We start from the raw sequence: 16,233 nt of genomic DNA, 5'->3' as shown, positions 1-16,233 counted from the left end.
GGTTAATGCTGTCAGAGTTCTGGGGAGCATGTCAGGAATCTGACCCTAGAGGAGGTGACCATGAAGCAAATGCCCCGAGGGGCAGCAGGAGCTAGTCTGACCACACTGGGGGTGGAGAGCTTCTGACCAGAGGACGACAGGCAGAGAGGCCTGCAGGCAGGGGAGAACAAGCCTTTCTGTAGATGTAGCACCTGTCGCCCGTCCTGCTTCTTTATGTCTAAACCACCCAGTGGCAGCCATGGGCATGCCTGCACCCATGTGTACCTCCTCCAAGACCAACCCCAGTCTCTAGGCCTTCCTGAAGCCGTGGCCTCGGGCCTCGAGCCTCGGGCCTGACTTGAAGTATGTGTGTATCGATTGGCTGTGGTTTGTGCCTCTCCCGGGGCAGTTGGGATTTACTGACCTACCAGGATGCCAAACCGGTGTTGCTCTGCTGGAGCCTGAATTCACACAGGGCTCTTGATGGTTCCATCCCAGCATTGCTGTAATCCAACGTGACCCTAAAGCCAAGGGCTGGTGCTTGAGATTCACTGGGGAGAATCGTGCCTTCCCAGCAGTCTTCATTTTTCTCTTTCTACTGCTCTGAACAAAGACAACTTCTGAAGCCTGTTTTTTATCTTCCTCGGAAGGCATGTCCTGGGCACTGATCCCAGGAAGAGGGCTTGATTATTTCCAAGCTGATGGTGGGCAATAGGTTTCATTTTCTGATCCTAGAGTTTTAGCCACATGTGGCTTTAGCTAGAGTTTTAGCCACATGTGGCCGGCCACCTCGTGCATCCCTTTTGCCTCATCCCCCATCATCATTTTCCTATTAAAATGCTTTCAGAGGTTCGGTTTCATGTTCTTAAAAAGCAACCTAGTTGCTCATCTTGGGTTTTGCGACTCTGACATTCAGTCCTCAGGCAGCGGTGCCTGGCCCAGATCGCACTGAGGGAGATTTAGGGAATACTTGTGTGCTTAATGCTGGGTCAGCCCTCTGCGGGGACGACAGACAACTGTCACACAGTGAAGTGCATTTGAATTTCACAAGCCACATAGATATGCAAAAAAGAAATCTTTAGCTGGACTTCATTCCTCTTGAGTGCTTGCTGTCTGAGCTGGACACAGTCTGGGCATCTCCAGGCAAACTCTGAAGCCAGTCATCCCAGATTCTGGCACCGAGATGGGTGCTGTGCCCTGGGGACTATGCTGAGTGCTGTGGCATCAGGGGAGGGGTGTCCGCGGCTCCAACTCCATGTGTGGTGAGGCAGCCCGGTCCTTTGCTTGTGGCCAAGCCTGGTTCTTCTAGGCAGCACTCCTCACTCCCCGGCCGAGGCAGCCGAATTCATAGGCTCTCCCGGCAGCCAGGGTGCACACGTGATCTGTTAGGCTCTAACTCTTCTGTGACTGAGAGACCACTTGAGGCTCGTTGCCTCTGCAGCTGGGAAACCATGGGCTACAGGGGTGCATGGGGTCCTTCCTTGATGCTGTCCGAGCAACCCAGGCATCGATCTTCCTTCCATGCCCCTCAGCTCTTGGAAGCCCAAGAGAGGTTGGGGCTTGGCCCGGGTCCACCGCGTCTGCGATCTCCTGCATCCCACACTGTGCTGGCTGATAGGACTTCCCTGCAAGGGACACACCACTGCATCAGACTTTCTTGCTTTTCTGCACATCCTCTTACCTCTCTCCCAGCTTCATTATCTCACTTGGATTGGGGCTGGAACTGCTGGATCTGGCTGTTCATAAGCACTTTCCAAACCAGAGTTAATTGTATACTTTATTATTTGTCCCCTCCCCCCCAAAAATGGCCAAAAGTCAGGGATGATGGTAATTATAGGGTAAAAGACAGAGGTGATTCCCCAGGATACAGTGATTAATATGTGATAATGATTTATATTAATACAGTGATTAATGTGTTATCCAACCAAAACGGGATTCCTGAGATGTTTATAAACTAGTTGGGAAGAAAAAATATATACCCTGAAAAAAAAATAAATGATAATACATGTTTCATGTACGCTGACAAAAATAAAATATTTCACAAGATAGAACATGTTTAATTGTCAGAGGAAAATTATTATAAAAGTTAAACAGCAAAAAATAGCAAAAAGAGATTTCGTAGTATTTCCTTGAATGGATAAACCACATTCTGTTAATCTATTCACCAGTCAATGAACTTTTGGCTATTTCCTCTTTTGGCCTACCAGACCATAGCTACTGAACATTTGTGTCTGAGTTTTGGGTGGACATATGTTTGCGTTTCTCTTGGACACATACACAGGAGTCAGATTGCAGGGTTATATGGTAAGTTTATGTTTACCGTTTTAAGAAACTGCTTACCTGTTTTCCAGAGTAGTGTACCATTTTATGGTCCCATCAGCAACATACAAGCGTTTCGGTTTTCTCATGTCCTTGTTCGTCTTTTTGATTATAGCTCTTTCAGTAGGTAAGTGGTATCTCATTGTAATTTCAGTTCTCATTTCCCTATTGATTACTCATGTTGAGCATTTTTCATGTGATTGTTGCCCATTTGTACATCTTCTTCAGTAGAATGTCTGTTCAAGTCTTTCCCTGTTTTGTAATTGGGTTGTTTGTTTTCTTATTATTCAGCTGTAAGAGTTCTTTCTATGTTCTGGACACAAGTTTCTTTTTTATTTTTTTAGTTTATTCTTGGTGTTTTTTTCCATTTCTGCTTTATTGATATACAAACTTGTAAGATTTTTTTTTAATGTTTATTTTTGAGAGATAGAGAGAGAGTGAGCACAGGGGAGGGGCAGAGGTAGAGGGAGACATGGAATCCAAAGCAAGCTCCAGGCTCTGAGCTGTCAGCACAGAACCCAACGTGGGGCTTGAACCCACGAAGTGTGAGATCATGACCTGAGCCAAAGTCAGACACCCAACTGACTGAGCCACCTAGGCGCTCTGTCGTTTTCATTTTCTTTTAATTTTTTGAAGAACCTCTACTCTGTTTTCTCCAGTGGCTGTACCGATTTACATTCCCACCAATAGTACACAGGGGTTCCCTTTTTTCCATGTCTTCACCAGTACTTATCTCTTACCTTTTTGATAATCATCCTAACAAGTGTGAAGTGATACCTCATTGTGGTTTTGATTTGCATTTCCCTGGCTACTTTTTCATATACATATTGGCCATTTGTATGTCTTCTTTGGAAAAATATTTGGTTCCTCAGTCCATTTTTTTAAATTATTTTTCTAAACAAAATGTTCATTTATTTTGAGAGAGAGAAAGAGTGAGAGAACTTGAGTGTGAGCAGGGGAGGGGCAGCAAGAGTGGGAGAGAAAGAATCCCAAGCGGACTCCTCACTGTCGCCACAGAGCCCGACACGGTCTCGATCCCACCAACTGTGACATCATGACCTGAGCTGAAATCGAGAACTGGACACTTAACCACCTAAAGCACCCAGGCACCCCTGCCTTAGTCCATTTTTTAATTAGATTGGGTATTTAGTTTTGTTTTGTTTTGTTGCTGTTGGGTTGAATGAATTCATTATATATTTTGGATATTAACTCCTTATCATATATATGATTTGTAAATATTTTGTCCCATTTAGTAAGTTGCCTCTTCATTTTGTTTTGTTTTGTTGTTTTTTAAATTCTTAAACATTTATTTATTATTGAGAGACAGAGCACGAGTGGGGGAGGGGCAGAGAGGGAGACACAGAATCTGAAGCAGGCTCCAGGCTCTGAGCTGTCAGCACAGAGCCCGACGCGGGGCTTGAACTCACAAACCGCAAGATCATGACCTGAGCCAAAGTCGGACACTTAACCAACTGAGCCACCCAGGTGCCCCGACCTCTTCATTTTGATGATGGTTTCCTTGCTGTACAGAACCTTTTTACTTTTGATGTGGTTCCACTTGTTTATTTTTGCTTTTGTTGACTTTGCTTTTGGTGTCATATTCAAAAAAATCATTGCAAAGACCCACAAGTTCTTTATCAGATATAATTTGCAAATATGTTTTCCCAGTCTGTGACTTATCTTTTTTATTTTTTCTAGTGGTGTCTTTTTTATAATATTTTTGAGATAAAATTCACATACCATACAGTTCACCATTTTAAAGTCTATCATGCAGTGGTTTTTAATATATTCACAGAATTGTGCAACCATCACCACAATTGACTTTAGAACAATTCATCACCCACTGAAAGGACCCCACATCCATTAGCACTCACTCCTCATTCCTCCCAAGTCCCCAGCCCCAGGCAGCCACCAATCTACTCTCTGTCCCTATGGGTTTGCCTGTTGTGGACATTTCATATAAATACAATCAAACAATATTCTGTCTTTTGTAACTGGCTTATTTCACTTAGCATAATATCTTCAGGGTTTGTCCACGTTGTAACATGTATCAGTACTTATTCCTTTACTTGCCAAATCGTATTCCATTGACCCTTGAACAATGGTGGGGGCCTTAGGGGTACTGACCTCCTGCACAGTTAAATATCTGTGTATAACTTTTGACTCCCCCCAAACTTAACTACCAACAGCCTACTGTTGATCCATATGTTACCCATGACATAATCAGTTAACACATATTTTGTATGTTATATGTATATGTATTCTTACAAAAAGAGAGTTAGAGAAAAGAAAATGTCATGAAGAAAATCATAAAGAAAATACATTTATAATGCTGTGCTGTATTTATCAAAAAAAAATTTGGGGTGCCTGGGTGGCTCAGTTGGTTAACATCCAAACTGTTGATATCAGCTCAGGTTGTGATCTCATGGCTGTTGAGATGGAGCCCCACGTCAGGCTCTGTGCTGAGCGTGGAGCCTGCTTGGGATTCTCTCTGTCCCTCTCTCTTTCTCTCTGCTCCACACCCACTCAACATGTACTCTCTCTCTCAAAATTAAGTATGGTTTTTTAAAAATCCACATATAAGTGGAGCCGTGCAGATTAAACCCATATTGTTCAAGGGTCGGCTGCATCCCACATTTTATTTAAATCATTCATCAGTTGGTAGACCCTTGGATTGTTCCCACTTTTCAGCTCTTATGTATAATGCTGCCATGAATACTTGTGTACAGATTTTTGTGCAGACCTGTGTCTTCATTACTCTCGGGTATATACACGAGACGTGGAATTGCTGGGTCGCGTGGCACTCAGTGTTTAATCTTTTGAGGAACTGTCAGGCTCTTCTCTAAAGCAGCAGGAATGCACCATCTTCCGTTCTTGCCAGCAGCGTGCAAAGGTTCCAATTAAGCTGCATCCTTGTTAACACTTGTTATTGTCTACCTTGTTGATTGTAGCCATCCTAATGGATGTGAAGTGGTGTTTCATTGTGGTTTCGATCTGCATCTCCCTAATGGTTTATAATGTTGAGCATCTTTTCAGGTGCTTATTGGACATTTGTATGTCTTCTTTGGAGAAGCATCTATTCAGGCCCTTCGCCCATTTTTAAATTAGGTTACTTGTCCTTTTGTTATTGAGTGTAAGTTTTCTTTCTGATTCCAGATAGAAGCCCCTGATCTGATAGATGATGTGTAAAAATCTTCTCCCATTCTGTGAAGTGTCTTATTACCTTCTTAAAGGTGTCCTTTGAAAAAAGTTTTTAATTTTCATGAAATCCAATTTATCATTTTATTTTGTAGTTTATGTTTTAGGTGTCATATCTAAAAAGTCATTGCTTAACCTTTTCTTCTAAAAGTCTCCTGGGTTTCATGACCCATTTTGAATTAGTTTTGATATACAATGTGAGGTAAGGGTCTAAGTTCCTATCATTTGTATCATGGAAAGATCTCAGAAAGTATGCTAAGTGATAAAAGCAAATTGCAAAATGATATGCACAGTATGATACCATTGATGCAAAATTTTAAAGTATGAAATATCATACATTATTCATAGTTATATAGGTACACATAGGAAAAAGAATTCACCCCAAAATCTTTGATGATTGTTGCCTCTGAAGGGATGAGAGGAGAGACTGGGACTGGACACTAATAGGTCTTCAGACTTCTCTGCGGCGTTTCTAAGTTGAAATGAATTTGACAAACTAAGAACAGTTTGCAATGTGGGTGTTTATCATGTTATGCTTTTTAGCTTTCTGTATATTTTAAATGTCTCAAATTAAAATACACACACATACGCTCACACAAACCAAAGGGTTAGAGAACAGACTGTTTCTTTGTGGCGCCGCTCGCACGCCGGCCGAAGCGCTGAGGTGAGGCTTTGTGCATGGAGCCCGTCGGCGTGTTTGGGGCAGATTCTGTCGTGCGGGGTGTTTCTGAGCTAGATCCCCAAAAGATAAATCTCTTCATTTGAACTCATTTGCCCACTTTGGCTTCTATTTTCCCAGTTTTGCTTCCACAGAAAACCTGCCCTGTGTCACACCCAGTGTCCCTTGTTCTGAAGAGCAGCATCGGGGCCCAAATCTCAGTGAGCTTCCTTTAACTAGAATTTTTAAATGTGATCCCCTTGCTCCAAGCTTCCTCCGAAACCGTACCGGAGCCTTCACAGGGAAAGTTCGGCTTCCACCAGGTGTGTGTCCGTCCTCACCTGGTCCCCATGGAATGGCCCCGACAGCCTCACTGTGTGCTTTTGGCAAGTGCGGCGACCCGGCCCCCGGGAAGCAGCCTGCAGCGGAGCTCGGACACGCGCTCAGGAGCGTGATCCCCTCGGGCTGGGAGTTCAGAGGTGCCGGGTGCCCGCCGTTGCCCTGGGAGTGGAAGGGGCTCTTCCGGCATCTCCGTGAGCTGTGTTGGCCTGACACAAAGCTCTTCCGCTTCCCTCTGTGTTTTTCTACCATAAAATGGGCACAAGAACATACACCCTTTCTGTTCATTCACAAGTTATTGTGAGGGTCAAGTGAGGTCATGTCCATAAATGTGTTTGCAAACAAAAAAGAAAGATGTTTGTGTATCATTTTCCAACTGTGTGGCCCCAGCCCCTCTCAGATCCTGGACCCAGCTACTCTGCTCAGGCTGTCTGCCTGCGAGGACCCCCTCTCCATGCTAGCCTCTGCTTTTCCTCCCACTTTTAGTCCAGTCTAATGGGATTCTCTCTCCTTCTCCCGCCCCCACCTTCCTTCCTTTTTTCCTTTTCTTCCTCTCTGCAGTCCTAGAGGCAGCCTGACTCCTTCCTTTCAAATGTGATCACGCAGTGCACTGGCCCACTGAACTGAGCTCTTTCGGCTGGCTTAGACTGACTGAGTAGAAGGACTTTCTCCTTCCTCAAAGAGGTAAGATACCTGAGGTAACACGTTTCATCTCTCTGATTCTCCCAGGCTCAGGCCACAGGATCACCACATACATCCCCCACTCACGGAGGCGGCCGCCCGATGCCCATGCCTGTCCGCTCAGCGTCTGCTGGCTCCACCCCCACCCACTGTCCGCAAGACCCACTGAGCGGAGTCGGGGGAGACATGCAGGAGGCCTTTGCACAAGGTGAGATTTGGGAGCAGAGCTCACTGGAGAGCTAGAGGGGTTTGGAAATGTGAATGAGATTCCTACTGAGATTTTTCCAGTTTCTTTTGTGAGCTTAGCTGTAAACGATCAGATTTTCATATACAGTATAAATAAGTCAAGTGCTGGTCCCTTCTCATTTAGATGGGCTGGTCTCCCAACGGGAGGTCTACAGGCTTCGTATGTTTGTGAAGAGCAGGCCTCCGGGGCTTCTGTGCTTTTTTTTCCCCTGGGTTACGGGAAGTGCCTTGTCCTTTGGGCTTTGCCTCCTCTGGAGGAATTGGGTGGTATCATTCCTGGAGTCATGCTTTGCCTGGAAACTCTTTAGAGCAACTAAGAGAAGGAAGAGTGGAGCTCTAAATAGGGCCTTGCTGAAGGCACACTCAGCACAGGATCACTACAACTGTCTGAGGGGCTAGCAACCAACTGTGTCGTATAGTTGGGGGAAGACGCCGTGGCTAAGGAAGTCCTGTCAGGGAGACAAAGTACTGCCTGGTGGAGCTGGTGGAGAGTAAAGTCCTACATCAGGCCAACGAGCCTGGAATCCGACTCTCATTCTGGAATCCAACTCCCTTGACCGTGGCTGAGAAGCGTGCCGCTGATGGGTTCCTACTCCTCAGGTGGAAAAGAAGAGGGAGGAGAAGGAGGACTTGGGTGCCTCGTGCCCCTGATGTGCCCGGGAGCGGGTGGAGATGCCCCATCTCCCCTAGGTGCCCTGCACCGCGTCTAGGGCCTGGCAGACCGAGGCGTGCGCTCGGCTCTTTCTCCACGCCCGCCCACCTGCCATCGCCGTCTGCTCTGACTGTCCTCAGGTACGAGGAGAAACCTCCGCAGTGACCTGCTGGTGGCCGCTGATTCCATCACCAACACCATGTCATCCCTGGTGAAGGAGCTCCACTCAGGTGAAGCCCAGAGCTCCTGCCCGGCCTCACGCGCCCCTTTCCATCCCCACGCCCTCCTCACGTCCTCGCCACGTGGTAAAACATCATCACGTAGCACACGCCACCTCAGTTCACCACTCAGCCTTTTTGCCTTCTAGGAACACACTGGACGTCTTGGCCCAGGGAGCCTCTCTGCCACACGTGATCACACAGAGACGCTGACACGTTATGTTTCTCTCAAGAATGCTCCTTGCAGGACAGACCCAATCCAGACTTTAAAGAAGTTCAGAGCCCCACGCACACACAGTTAGCCCCTTTCCCTGCTTCATTCGTCCTCCGCCAGCTCTCCGTCCACAGCCTCTCTCTCCCCAGGGCTGCGCGACCGCCTCGTTCTGAGGCTTTCCTGGAAGACTGGAACTGAATCAGCCACAAAAGCTTCTGGACTTTCTCCCAGTTGCCTTTCTGCTCTCTCCTATTTGATTTGGTTTTGAAACCCTATTCTCTCCTTTTGTCCACGACTAGGCTCTGATTTCATGTGACGTTTGTGACCTGAGTCTGTTGCTCCTTCGCTCCTCTGTCCAGTCTCCCCTGTGGCTCCTTCCTCAGTCTCTCCATCACTTAGCTATTTCACTGATTTTCCAGACACCCTTACCTCATTGTTCTTCTTACATAAAACCCATGAAAGAGAGAAATAATAAAAGGCCATTCCCCTATCGTCATATTTTCAAGACTCCCCATGACTCTCTTCATTTTATAACTGCTAGCTACTTACTAATCGGTTTAGAGTAGTCAGATTCCCATGTTCCGTATTAAACACATAGGTTCCCTTCCTGAGCACTACATATGGCCCTCCTTTGTTCTTTTCACCTAATATAATGCTTTTGAATACGTTGAAGTCGCTTAACAAGGTTATTAAATAAAAATATAAAGCAGTGTTTCCATGGACTGTTCAAACACATCCACTGAAATCATCAGTCCAGGCTCTTAGGGAAGGGAAGCCTTGGGTATTTCTTCAGACCTTTGAAGGAGAAAGCATACACCTTTAGTGTTGTCATGGGTCTGGCCCATGGCTTCACTCTCAAATCTGCCTGATTCCACTTAGAAGAGAGTAAGCGTATGGCCTAGGTTGGTTTTTTCAATGCAATTAAGATGCCAGTTCTCCCGTGGAGGGGGTGTGAAGGTGACAGAGTCTCCATTCTGGTCCCATTCCTCAATCCTCAGAAGCACGGCCCCCTCTTTATTGTATGATAAACACACATAAATACAAGAGGTGACTGCCTTTGAGATGACTTCATGGGTGATTAGAGATTCCCTTCCCTAATAGAACTTCCCACAGATGCCAGAAATCCCACTTTTTGAAAGAATTTCAGGCCATGAACGTTAATCACACTGTCCCTTGTGACTACTTACTAGGGTTTGGGCAAAATCAGTGGCTCATGAGCTCATCACACTAGATGAGAGGTAACCGGACACCATTAAACACACGGCACACAGAGACCAAATAGCTCCACAAAACTAACAGGTCACAGGGATACCCAGCAATCTCTTATGGTAGGAAAGGGTGGTTTTAACAAAATGATGTGATGTATTTGGAAGGCGCCTTAGAGAGCATGTCGTCTAGTCCCCTTCAGAAATGCAGTGAGTGATTATCAGAAGAGTGATTTGCTTCAAGGGGTGAAGCTGGTCCTAGAACTTAGGTCTGAAGAACCTGAAGCCAGGGCTCTTCCCACCACAGAGCCCTTCCGTCCACACGGGACAGGATGTCAGATTCACAGCCCCACGAGGGCCCCTTTCACTGACTCTGTTCCCTCCCAAGCCCTGAAGTCCACAGGTAGATGTGGACTAAGTCCACACATGACAGCACCTTTACAAAATTCAGAAACAGATTCCCTTTACACGCGAGCTGCCAGTTTCTCAGTGAATGGAAGAGGCTGGCCCAACACCCACACACGTTTACTGTCACCACCAAGGGTTTTGTTAGGATGAGGTGAGATGTTCAGATTGTCTCTACGTATTTTCCATACCATGTGAGCATACTGTTTATAGGTGTAGCTTGTCCTCCTCATCTTTTTCAAAATACTTTCACAAATAGTAGAATCTAAAGGTTGGAAAACATCTTAGAAGTCATCTAATCCAGGTTGCTGCCCAGTGTAAAAGTCCTGTTTGAATATTTCCAGTGAGCTCATTCATGACCAGCTCTCATCATGAGGAAGTTCTTTCTTATCAGGGAGCCAAAATTTGCCTCTCTGTAAGCACTTTATCCTCATTCCACCCTCTGAAGCCACCCAGAGTAAGTTCAGTCCTTCCTACTCCTATTAATTTGGCCTTTCAAGTGTTTGATGACAGGTAACATGGCTGTCCCTATGCCTTCTCTTTAGGTGGCTGTTCGATGTTCCTTCAGCCATTCTTTCTTTGAGAGAGAGAGAGAGAGAGAGAGCAAGCAGGGGAAGGGGCAGAGAGAGGGAAAGAGAGAATACCAGGCAGGCTCCGCGCTGTCAGCACAGAGCCCGACAAGGAGCTCGATCTCACAAAACGTGACCTCATATGACTTGAGCTGAAATGGAGAGACTGAAACGTAACAGACCGAGCCACCCAAGGCGCCCCTCCTTCAGCCATTCTTAATGTGACGTGGTTTTCACTTCACCATTTTGCTTGCCAACACTGGGATATGGTCGAGAGTTTCAAGGCCCCAATTCAAAATGAGCTCCCAGAGCTGAGCACACTCCTCCCTATCACGGGGGATGTGCTCCCTGCAGAGCCCAGCTCGCTGCTGGCTCTGTTGCTGGCTTCCCTGCTGACTGCGCTGGGGGTGACACCTCTTCTCCATGCCTGCTTTCGCTCAGGGAGACTCCAGGGAAAGCAACCTTTGAGGACATTAGCTTTTAACACACAGCCACTTTGCTGTTCAGTCATTTTAAGTTTGTTATCAGCCAAAACTTCTAGTTTGGGGTGGTTTTTTTCTTTTTAAAAAAAAAAAAATTAAGTTTATTTATTTATTTACTTATTTTGAGAGAGACAGACAGTGTGAGTGGCAGAGGGGAAGGGAGAAAGGGAGAGAGAGAATCCCAAGCAGACACCATACTGTTTGCACAGAGCCTGACATGGAGCTCGAACTCACCAAACTGGGAGAGCATGACCTGAGCAGAAACCAGGAGTCTGACCGAGCCACCCAGGCGCCCCCTTTTGGTGGTTTTTTCTTTTTTCTATTAAAAAAAATTTTTTTTTTAATGTTTTATTTTATTTTTGAGAGAGAGGCAGACAGAGCACAAGCGGGGGAGGGGTAGAGAAAGAGGGAGACAGAATCTGAAGCAGGCTTCAGGGTCCGAGCTGTCAGCACAGAGCCCAGCACGGGGCTTAAACTCATGAACGAGAGATCATGACCTGAGCCAAAGTTGGAAGCTTAACCGACTAAGCTGCCCAGGCACCCCTGGTTGTTTTTTCTTAACAGAAGCCAGTGTTAATCTAGGTATTCTCCCACCATGTACTTTTATGGTTGCTTTCTTGAACCTGAATGCAAGGTATTAGATGTATCCCTAGTGGGTGTCGTCACCTTAGGGAAAGCGGGCATGGAGAAGAGGCAGCCACCCCCGACCTAGTCACCAGGGAAGCCAGCAACTGAACCAGCAGCAAGGTGAGTGACCTCAGCTGTGCTGCCCCTAAGGGCGTAGGGCTTATGGGTAAACAGTGCTAGGGCGTGCACCACGCAGGGCGCGTACTAGGTGAGCGTCAGCACCCGTGCAGGCCTGGGACCATGAGCCTTTAGCTAGGGCTTCGTCCCAAGCCTTCTGAGTTACCGCCTTCACCCTCCCTCTATGCTTGTGCTGTGCTGAAGGGTCACTGGCCTCCTTGGACTTGTTTTCACAGCAGAGGAAGGTGCAGAGGAAGAAGAAAAGAAGATGCAAAGTGGGAAAGAAAGAGGTAAAGGCAGCTCACAGGACCCCTAGTTTGAGTGGGAGGCAGAGCTGGACAGCCCCTGAGGGAAACTCCCCTCCCTTTTGTTTCTGCTTTCCTTCCTGCTGCCCCTTCCCCCAAAGCTTTCCAACCCCCACAGTTCCTTCTGCCTACTTTTCCCAACCGACCATCAAGGTTTGCCCTGGAGGTGGCGGTGTCAGGCGATCAAGAAAAGCCTCCTGATTTCCAGATACTGTGATAGATGGTTCGGATATAGGAAGTAGATACCAGCAGAGCACAGAACATGACCCTTTGCCTCCAGGAGTTTATAATCTAGTCAGAAAGGCAAGACAGAGATATGCAGAATAAATAGGAGATAAAATGAAGTAGCAGGAAAAGTTAATCATCAAACTTTTGAGTGTGTGATTATAAATACAAGAAACATTTCTGAAAAGGAAGCGATTCTTGTGGGCAGAATAGCCAAATGGTTTTCTGGCCTCGATGGAAGAATTAAAAGCAATAAAGAAGGGTATCAGCAAAGGACAGTAATGCCTTCCTCGTTTTCTTGTATAGAAAACTTGCTTAATAACTTGTTACGAACAAGGAGCTGTGCTAAATGATGTCCACGTATTATCTCATTTGGCACTTAACAACCCTGTGAGACACATAACAGTGTCCCTATTTTACCACTGAGAAAATAGGCTCTCAGAAGTATAGATCACGTAGCTGTAAAGCAGCAGAGATTCAGTGTGAACTGGGTCCTTCTGACCCCACTTCACACACTTAATCTTCATGTGTCTGTGCCATGCTGAACAAAAAACATTTGGGAGTTGTATGAGCTCTTATTTCGGTCCTATATTAATATGTCTATTTCTGGATTCCTCCAAAACATAAGCTCCACAACGTAGAGATTTCGGTCTGTTTTGTTCAGGATGTATCCCCAGTGCCCGGCACATAGTGAGGTGTCAGTAAATTCTCACATACAAGGAAGTAAGCCAGGTGATGTACCAGAGAGTGCTTCGTCAGGGACAGAGCGGGAGCGGCCCAGAGGAGGCTGGGCTCTGGAAGGTGCGCCCACTCTCTCTACCCCTGCTGAATGCTCTGCACTGAGCACACCCTTCCTGTTTGATTTCACAGCCCCCGAGCAAGGATTCGAGACAGGGCTCAGAGCGGTTCAATAACCTGCACAGGTCATAGCTGGCAGAGCCGGGAATCCATGCCCATGCGGCTGGTAGACGAGGCGAAGTGAGAAAAGTCGTAAGGAAGGGTGGGAAGAAGTGGAGTGGGAGTTGCAGGCGAAGAAGGTGGGAAGGGAAGGGAGGGGGGTGCCTGGGGGTAGGGTCTGCCGTGCTGCTTGCCACGGGGGCTCGCGGGGCAGGAGAGGCAGGCCTTCAGAGTTTGCCACCAGACTCTGAGACTGTCCAGGATCCTGGGAGGAGTGGAGAAGCGGAGTCCGGGTGCCACAGTCCTCTAGAGAGTCAGCGAGGCCTGCGAGGCAGTGGACGGCAACTGTGCGGGATTGAGGACCACGGCATATTTGGCATGGCCGCCCAAATGTCAGAAGTCGAGGTCAGCTGTATTTGAGACATCTAGCAGTGTCACAGGGAATGGTAGAGAAGACCCTTTCCTTGCCGAGAGCAGACCAGGGGGAAGGCAGAAGGGTTGTTGTGCAAGAGACGAAGCAGGGAGGAGATGCACAGAGATAAGTTCACACTCCGTAAACACGTGCTCCAGTCCCACGCGTGCACACGCACGCGCGCGCACACCACACAACTCATCCAGATCCTAGCGTTCGTGTGGAATGTTCTTGGCTGAAGACGTAACATCTGCTGCTTTGGCCTCTCTTCCCATTGACCCTCCCTTCCCAGTAGCTTTTCCCATGGCTTCTCCTCAGCCTCCCTGTATTCTGTGCAGCACACGGAGGGCGGCCCTGACCGCCTGGGCCTTGCCATGACCATGGACTGCAGCCCAGGTCCTGGTTCAGGGCTGGGTGTGGGCTGCATCTCACACGTGGACGGGCATAGTTCCCATTGCCTGGTGCCCCCTGGTCTCAGGGGCCTCTGTCTGCACCTGTGTTCTCTGCCAGCATCTCTCCTCTCTGCCCCTCTTGCTCTTAGTGTCTCCCCATCTCTCTTCCAGTGCACACACCAACATTTCTGTCTGTCCCCGTGAGACCTTGTGGGAACACCTGAGTTTCCGTTGCTGTGGCTTTAGGTGCCATCCCAAGAAAAAGAAAAAGAGTGTTAAGAGCCAGGGTGAGACTTGAGTAGGGTTTTAAACAAATGTTTGACTCTTGGCATTGTACATACAGGTCTCAGGATATGTCTTCTTAGCTGAACTGTGGCAGGTATGTGGGTGGAGGTACAAGCCAGGTATTTTTACAGATGGACCTTCCGATGGTCTGCCGTGGCCTAGACATGAGATTTTACTACAGACCAACATGGTGGTAACTGCGGTCACCGAGGCGTTGGAGAAGAGTGACTGTCAACCGTAGAGAGAGAGGAGATGTGCTTCTTTGGGGTTGAAGTGATGCTGACCTAACATAAACACAATTTGGTCAGCACCCCACCAGGCATAGTCTGCTCAGTGCAAAAACCCTAAGAGCCAAATGGGCACTTTTGAAGAATTCGTGACCAAGCCAGACTTCACCAGCACGTTCGCCCCTACCTCAGCCCCCTCACTGCCTTACCCTGGATCTCTGGCTGGCTGCATTCTGGGGAACGCTTCTGCTCCCCTGGGGTGCCGCACTGACTTCGCGTCCCCTCACTGCTCGCCTGGGGTGTTCAGAGTCCTTGTCTCCAGGACTACACAGATGAAACAGACTGACACGGTACTTCAGAGCCCGAAATTCATCTCGGCCACTCCAGGGCCTCATGTTATGCTCCTTTGTCCTTCAGAACTGCCTCTCCCAGAACCTGCCACCCATGGTGTTGGGAGCTGTAAATCCAGTTTGCTCGCTCAGAGTACGCTGGTGTATGTCCAGTAGGCTGACAGCAGCAGCCCTCTGTGAATTCTCAGGCTTTTGTGGGTGCAGTCGGTGTTCAAGATTTCAGGGGGAGCAGGAGTGATTGAGCATCCCCAAGCAGACACGCCTGCAGGCAGGAAACACCGCCAGTATCGAAATTTAATTCCTTCTCACCTTGGTCACTTTCAGAACCAGATGGGCTGCGCCCCCAGATATAACCGCTCCCTAGATTTAGGGTGGCTTCATTTCCATTTTAGTAGTAGTATTTTCCCTCTCCCGAGAGACACTTGTTTCTCCATGGTTGTTCTGCATCCGTTGCAGGTGCTGGTTGTAGGTAGCGTGACTGTCCTGGCCCTTTTCATAGTTGTTTGGGAAAAGCCAGCATAGGGGGCAGAAAGGGGCGAGTGAAGTCCAGAAGCCCGTGGGTGTGTGGGCCGGTAGTCCCCGGGGAGAAGATGCAGGCTGGTGAGACACCCCAGGCGTGACTCCGTGTGTTGTTTGTATCCGTGCTGCACAGGTTAGCAGAGGAGCCGGGACAGAGAGGAAGCGCGGGTGAGTACAGTGTTCTCTGCCCTCCCCACGGCCCCTTTCCCTTTGTACCCACGGTCTTCCTTTCCCTCCTCCCTTTCCTTGGTCTCACTTTCCAAGCCAGCCACCCTGAAGGGGGGAGATTCCAGTTAAAGCTTTTCTTAAAGAGCCCAGTTCACCTTTTCGCTTTGCCTCGGCCCCGCTATCATACCCTCTTGGCCCCTCTTCCCGGCTCTGGCCCATCTTGCTCTACGCTGGGTCTGGCCTGGGCCTCCGGCATCGGTTGGTATCACTGGTGTCTGGATGCAGCCGGCAGACCCAAGAGCTGCCAGCCGACACGGGCTCTGGGAGCCAGTGGCCAAGGCTGTCCCGGCCACCTCTGCCACCTTGCTGGTTGCCCACAACCACCGTCATTTCTCTCCCAGGGTCTGTGCCGGCGCCCCAGGGTTCCGACACCCAGAGCTCTGATCTGCCTCGGAACCTGACCACAGACACGTATTTCCGTCCTCCAGGGTCACATCCACTCCAATAGAGCCAACCAAGCCATTTCCTGTGGTGCCTGCCAACC

The 16,233-nt window shown here is 48.1% G+C and overlaps 1 protein-coding gene across 17 annotated transcripts in view; it reads left to right on the top strand.

The window, feature by feature from the left end:
- DTNB (dystrobrevin beta) overlaps positions 1-15,684 on the top strand; it is a 238,861-nt gene extending 223,177 nt beyond the window's left edge. For 9 of the 17 annotated variants that reach the window (XM_060650310.3, XM_078444891.2, XM_060650252.3 and 6 more), the window contains 4 exons: positions 7,223-7,382; positions 8,213-8,302; positions 12,146-12,199; positions 15,655-15,684. In XM_060650310.3, the coding sequence (XP_060506293.1) occupies positions 7,223-7,382; positions 8,213-8,302; positions 12,146-12,199; positions 15,655-15,659 (309 nt within the window). In that variant the 3' untranslated portion in view covers positions 15,660-15,684. Of the gene's footprint in view, positions 1-7,222; positions 7,383-8,212; positions 8,303-8,439; positions 9,217-12,145; positions 12,200-15,654 lie in introns of those variants that run through there. The other 8 variants (XM_078444895.2, XM_060650345.3, XM_060650328.3 and 5 more) reach the window with 4 other exon arrangements.
- Positions 15,685-16,233: the final 549 nt, after the last annotated feature.

Source organism: Panthera onca, chromosome A3 (genome assembly GCF_046562875.1).
Source record: "Panthera onca isolate mPanOnc1 chromosome A3, mPanOnc1 haplotype 2, whole genome shotgun sequence".
Classification (NCBI taxonomy): Eukaryota; Metazoa; Chordata; class Mammalia; order Carnivora; family Felidae; genus Panthera; species Panthera onca.
This window is presented reverse-complemented; position numbering and strand designations above follow the sequence as displayed.